The sequence below is a fragment of the Triticum dicoccoides genome, chromosome 7B (genome assembly GCF_002162155.2).
Source record: "Triticum dicoccoides isolate Atlit2015 ecotype Zavitan chromosome 7B, WEW_v2.0, whole genome shotgun sequence".
Taxonomy (NCBI): domain Eukaryota; kingdom Viridiplantae; phylum Streptophyta; class Magnoliopsida; order Poales; family Poaceae; genus Triticum; species Triticum dicoccoides.
This window is the reverse complement of record NC_041393.1, coordinates 533,501,951-533,508,001: the sequence shown is the minus strand read 5'-3', so window position 1 is coordinate 533,508,001 and position 6,051 is coordinate 533,501,951. Positions and strand designations below refer to the sequence as shown.

At 42.6% G+C, this 6,051-nt stretch overlaps 1 protein-coding gene across 1 annotated transcript; it reads left to right on the top strand.

The window, feature by feature from the left end:
- Nucleotides 1-1,017: 1,017 nt before the first annotated feature.
- On the top strand, nucleotides 1,018-5,093 carry LOC119341107 (DNA repair protein RAD51 homolog B). Its single transcript, XM_037612996.1, has 9 exons — nucleotides 1,018-1,181; nucleotides 2,334-2,478; nucleotides 2,591-2,701; nucleotides 2,801-2,892; nucleotides 3,058-3,152; nucleotides 3,257-3,370; nucleotides 4,072-4,201; nucleotides 4,401-4,522; nucleotides 4,615-5,093. Exons 1-9 carry the CDS (start codon nucleotides 1,083-1,085, stop codon nucleotides 4,736-4,738), a joined length of 1,032 nt encoding a protein of 343 aa, XP_037468893.1. The 5' UTR covers nucleotides 1,018-1,082; the 3' UTR covers nucleotides 4,739-5,093.
- Nucleotides 5,094-6,051: the final 958 nt, after the last annotated feature.

Below are 6,051 nucleotides of genomic sequence, written 5' to 3'. Positions count from 1 at the left end.
CTCCCCAAGGACTGCTGGTGTCCCTGCGTGGTGGCCTACTCTCGGAGGAGGGCTTCTTCATCCTCAAGCTGTTTTTGTTCCTTAAATTTCTCCATCTTTGCTGGTTGATGATAGGAAACCTGTTCGCTGCTGTACAACACTATGTATCATTTTAGCTGTTGCTTTGTTTTGTTTCTCTAAGTGGGTGATTGATGTAATCTTGATCGGCTGATGTCTTTGTTAATTTAAAGCCGGGCTTGACTTGAGCCTTCGTTCTAAAAAAAGAAATCAAAAAAATCAAACTCTCTCCATAATAAAGTGTAAGACGTTTTTATGTCCTATGCAAACAAAAATCTCCTTATATTTTATATAGAGGGAGTACTTGTTTTATTCGGTGTAACCATTTATCATAGATAGAAGTCATGATTTTGCGTGCTATGCATCCGCCGGTTGATCTTTTTAAAAGATCAGCCGGGCGGCGAGCCTTCAGATTTACCGCATCAAGCGGCCGAACGCGCCTCCACTACTTCAACACAAGTCTTGTTGCAGAATTATTTCTGCAACACGTCTTGTTGCATATTTTTTTTCAACTAAGATTTTGTTGAAACTTATTTTGCAACCGAAGTCTTGTTGCAGAAAAAATTCGTAAGAACATTTTTGTTGCAAAACGCATACCCCTCGTAGAGCATCACAACACCGCATATGTTTTAGAAGCATAGCTCCTGTTGCAGAACCGAGTTCAACAAAAGGTTGTATGCGGGACCTCACTTAGACGCGTGTCACGCAGGGAAGGTGGCGGCCGCGGCCGCTGTGATCCGTCAGGTGATGATAAGTGTTTCCGAGAACCCCGAAAAAATTGACTTAAACGCACTTGAAGCTATGGTTGCCTGAAATGCACTGTAGTACAAAATTTGCCGCTCGCCGCTGTCTTCCGCGAGAAGGAAAGGGAGCCGCGTTGGGTAGAGCCATGACGCCCAATTATAAAAGTTTGGCGCCTCCGCGCTCTGTTTCAGCCCCAAAACCCGCCTCCTCTGCCCAGAAGAGAGAGAGAGAGAGAAGCCCACATCCTCAGCATCTCTCTGTCTCTGCGAGTGGTGGGCCCCATGTCGTCGTCGGCGGCGCACCAGAAGGCGGCCGCGGCGGCCCCCGTCGAGGAGGAGGAGGCCGGGGAGCACGGGCCTTTCCCCATCGAGCACCTCCAGGTGCGCTCCGCCGAACACCATCCCGCCTCCGTCCCCCTCAATCGATCCGCTCCTTCTCCGCCGCGGAGGCCGCCGAGAACGGGGTTTTCTGGGACGATCCACTCCTTTTCCCGTCGCGGAATGGGCGGCGCGGCCGAATGCCGCAACTGGATGCGACTGATCCGCTCCTTTTCCCCATTTTTCTCTTCGGTGTTCGATTTGGCGGGTTCTTGGCGGTAAACCCTAGGTTCTTGCCCTCGGAACCGCGTGAAGTCGAAGATTTAGTCCGCACTTCGGTTATTTGGGTTGCTTTGAGGCGGATTTATCCCTATTTGGGAGTCCCTTTTCCGGTAGAGTTATCGGCCCTGAACCCCCGAATTCCCGATTACTTGTTCCTCGGGAACTTCACATGCATGAAATGGATGAAGATGCTCTCCTTTCATTTTGATACACAACTTTTCGATCCACATATGGCGTATCACCAGAGGCTTGATTCACTGATTCAACGGAGTTAATTTGTTATCACCCTTAAAGATCGTTACTGAAATGTTAATGTTTGCTGTCACCATTTCTGATGCGTGATTTTCCCACATTTTTTAACGGATCAGGAGAAAAGTTGGACTGTATATCTGCACTACCGGTTCTTGAAGTCTAAACAAATTGCAGATATACCCGTTTCTAGTTGTATGCAATTAAGAGGACCTGTACTTCATTTTTCCAGCTTTATGATTCCTGGCATCTAAAACTTATGCATTGCACATGCACGCATTGTCTTTCTGGAAGTAATGCTTATACGATTTGATTGTATGATGTTCTTAATTCTTTAAAGTACGAAATGTTGATACATCCTTCTGAAAGCAATTCACATTCTCCCTAAGGCACCATGTGCAGCAGCCAATCGGCCATGGCAGTTGTGAAATCGTATCCCGTTTTCTTGTCAGCAACTCAGCATCCTATCTCAGATTCTTAGTATCTAAAGTTACCTTTCCATGCTAGGTGTCTGAAATTCATAGTGCGAAATAGTTTTATCATTTGGCCATGTGGACTCTCGTGTAGGCTGTTGAGGATGTAATCTGTTTTGTTAACTGAAATGAAGTGACCTTCTTTCTTAGAAAAAATCCCTGAATGTTAATGTCACAACTAGACTAAAATTATGTGAACTTTTCTGTGAAGGCATCTGGAATAGCTGCAGTTGATGTGAAAAAGCTCAAAGATGCTGGTCTTTGCACAGTGGAGTCTGTAGCTTACTCTCCAAGGAAAGATCTTTTGCAAATTAAAGGGATCAGTGAAGCCAAAGTCGATAAGATAATTGAAGCAGGCAAGTAATTGTTTCCCTCCACTATAGGAATTTAGGAACATTGTTTGCATTGCTTTGTATACAAAAGAATTTCCACATGCAAAGGTACTGAATGTTGATAAACATCTGACAGCTTCGAAGTTGGTTCCACTGGGATTTACTAGTGCTACCCAACTTCATGCGCAGAGGCTTGAGATTATCCAAGTTACAACAGGATCAAGAGAACTTGATAGAATATTGGAGGGTAATTGTCTCTGCCTTTTGTCATTTCCTATCTGCCACAAAGAAACTCTGATGCAATAGACACATAAAAATAATGTAATTGTGTTTCAAATTCTGATAGGAGGAATAGAAACAGGATCTATCACGGAGCTTTATGGTGAATTTAGGTCTGGGAAGACTCAGTTGTGCCATACTCTCTGTGTCACATGTCAGGTATCGTGTTAAAATATCAATCTTGTGTTATGATGCCATCACATCAGTACTAACATAATTTTAAAGGATACGTGATATCTTTTTTCCAATATTGGAAGACTGGCTACTTTTTTTCTTAACTGTCTGTTTTCTCAAGATTGAAAATTTTGGTACTGATTTATACAGCTCCCACTGGACCAAGGTGGTGGTGAAGGAAAGGCTCTTTATATTGATGCAGAAGGCACATTCAGACCACAAAGACTCCTCCAGATAGCAGACAGGTGATATGGCAGTTTTTTCTTTCTATACCAGTTTAAATCATTATTCATTCTGCCACTATGCGGTGTATGATTGAACAGCTAAACAAGATAATCCTGTATTTTAGGTTTGGACTGAATGGTGCTGATGTACTTGAGAATGTAGCTTATGCCAGAGCATATAATACTGATCATCAATCAAGACTTCTGCTGGAAGCAGCTTCCATGATGGTGGAGACAAGGTGAGTTGATGCTTCTAATTTGGTATCTATGCTCTGAAGTATACGATTTACTAGCAAGAAGCTGTGAACTGCTAAAGTTATATTCCACCTATCTTCATATATTTGCTTGAAGATTCGGAAGGATTGGTAAAAACAAGGCGTACACGTCAAAAATAAATAAATAAGGCGTCAATGATCTTTAGGATGGTTACAAGTTGCTTTTTTTTTACTACCAGGCAACTATCAGCACTAAGTAGGAAACAAAGATATTTAGTTATGTTTCCAGTGGAGCACTGGAAAGGGGTAGCAGCCGATCTCATTATCATGACTTGGGAACTGGGAAGTTGTCCATCTTATCCTGACATGTCCCATGCTGCTAAATTGTTGGGGTAATATTATTTTCTTATATGGTTGAATATATTTTTCGGAGTTACTCTATTACATCTGCTTTAGAAAGAATAAAATCCAGTCGAATAACAGTCCAAGGCATGCTATTTTCTGTACCGTAATGCTAGTGTACGCTTGTAGCAGTTGACAATGCAATGCATACACACTACCAGACAACGTATTTACAAGCTGAAATTTATTGTGTTACTTGCTGCGATTAACCCAATTAGATCCTGGCTGTGACTGTACTTGCACCTTTTTCGTTATTTCTGAGTGCTTACATTGAAATTATGGGACAATTTCCCTAATACTGAGCTGGAACACTGTTGCTGCAGGTTTGCGCTTATGGTTATAGATAGTGCCACAGCCTTATACAGAACTGACTTCTCTGGTAGAGGGGAGCTATCAGCAAGGCAAATGCATCTGGCCAAGTTTCTCAGGAGCCTTCAGAAATTAGCAGATGAGGTACATTAGCCTCTTATCATTAGCAGCTGATGAATGATGAAATCATTATTCTTTAGTACTTACACTTGATTATAGATATGATACCGGAGCCAAATTGCTGACAAAACTTGTCGTGTTGCTACATTTTATTCTACTTGATCATAGAAATGATATTGGTCCCATGGATAGTTGCTCATTTGACTTGTTTTGCTTTCTCTAGTTCGGGGTGGCAGTGGTAATCTCCAACCAGGTAGTGGCCCAAGTGGATGGGGGTGCAATGTTTGCTGGGCCACAGATCAAACCCATTGGAGGGAACATCATGGCTCATGCTTCCACGACGAGGTGTGCTTCATTGAGTAACCTGTGTAGTACCTGGCATCTCCTTACTACTCATCCTGCTCGGATCTTGTTTAACATCTGGTACTGCATGTCAGGCTTTATCTCCGTAAGGGAAGGGCGGAGGAGCGGATCTGTAAGGTGGTGAGCTCTCCCTGCCTGGCTGAAGCTGAAGCAAGGTTTCAGATATCACCTGAAGGCGTCACAGATGTTAAGGATTGAGAGTGCTCTTTGCTTGTCATGGGATACATCGTGTATCGGACAGCCTGCTGTTTGCATCTTCAGCAACAGATGCTAGCTTGTGCCGATGAAAGAAGGCCCTTCTGTACAGCAAACACCCTGCAGCTGCAGTGGCACCATAGGGGCTCCCTGGAGGGAAATGTTGTACAGCTAATCTCCCATAGTTTGCTTGTTCTATCTTTTTCAGTGGTTTTAGTATGCACTGTTCTCATCAAGATCTGTATGGTTATGGCTGAGTGATGGGAAAATGTAGTTGCTCACTTTGTTTCAAAAATCCTTGGTCTTCTAGGACATTGACATTGTCTCCTATGTGATATTGGACCACCAATTTCTTTGACAATATGTTACATAAAAAACAAAAATCATGGTGTATATTTCAGAATGTCAATACCAATAACTCCTTTTGAATTGATAGTTATACATAAAAAAAAGTTTAACCAACAGAAATTCTAAAAGGACATCCATTTTAGATTGGAGAGTACCTTGGAAGATATTCATATTTTGGCTGAGTGGGAAATGAGAGTCCATACCCTCAATATTATGATGTCACCATTCAAATCCCTTAGATAGTTTGTATTTCCAGTATAACTTTTCTTTGTTTGAAATTATTTTGCGCCATCTCATTAATTAAGAAAAGGGAATAACAGAATCTTAAGAGATTCAAACCAAAAAAGGTCAATACAACGGGACTACTCTTCCGGAATTAAGGACCCCACCCCGGCAATGACCCAGTTTCGGGCTTCTCTTTTAATCTTGGTCATCACGATTGACAGCATAGTCGCCTCATTACGGAAAACATGTGCATTCCGTTCGTTTCATATCTCCTAGGAAATCATCATGATCACATAGCTTTGCTTCGGCCGCCCGGCATTCCAATCGTCGCATTCCACCAATCCTTGACTGAGAGTCTGAGAGGTAACCGTTCCAGTTGGGTGTGTCCATGTGATGTATGTCAATCCATTCCTTAGTCATATTCCAGATGTACTTGGAGTAACAACACTTGAAGATCATGTGTGCCGCAGACTCAAGCTCACGCTTACACAGTTGACATAACCCATCAATTCGGCTAAACTCGCCTCTGTAACTTGTCCGCCATCCAAACTCTATTACGCAAGATGAGCCAAGAAAACAACTTGATTTTCGAAGGTTCCCAACACTTCCATACTATTTAATTAGGCCCGCAAATTACAATTTTATAAGCTGTAGCCCCCGAGTATTAGCCATCGGTCATGAATTTTCAAGTGATCTCATCTTCTGTATTTGGGTTGAGAACAACCTCTTGAATTTTCTACTAG

What these genes read in the sequence shown, in the direction of transcription:
- LOC119341107 (XM_037612996.1), top strand. Translation starts at nt 1,083, where the DNA reads ATGTCGTCGTCGGCGGCGCACCAGAAGGCGGCCGCGGCGGCCCCCGTC. An exon ending in ACTTGATAGAATATTGGAGG is followed by an intron (nt 2,702 to 2,800) that starts GTAATTGTCTCT and finishes AAATTCTGATAG; the next exon opens with GAGGAATAGAAACAGGATCT. An exon ending in CTCTCTGTGTCACATGTCAG is followed by an intron (nt 2,893 to 3,057) that starts GTATCGTGTTAA and finishes TGATTTATACAG; the next exon opens with CTCCCACTGGACCAAGGTGG.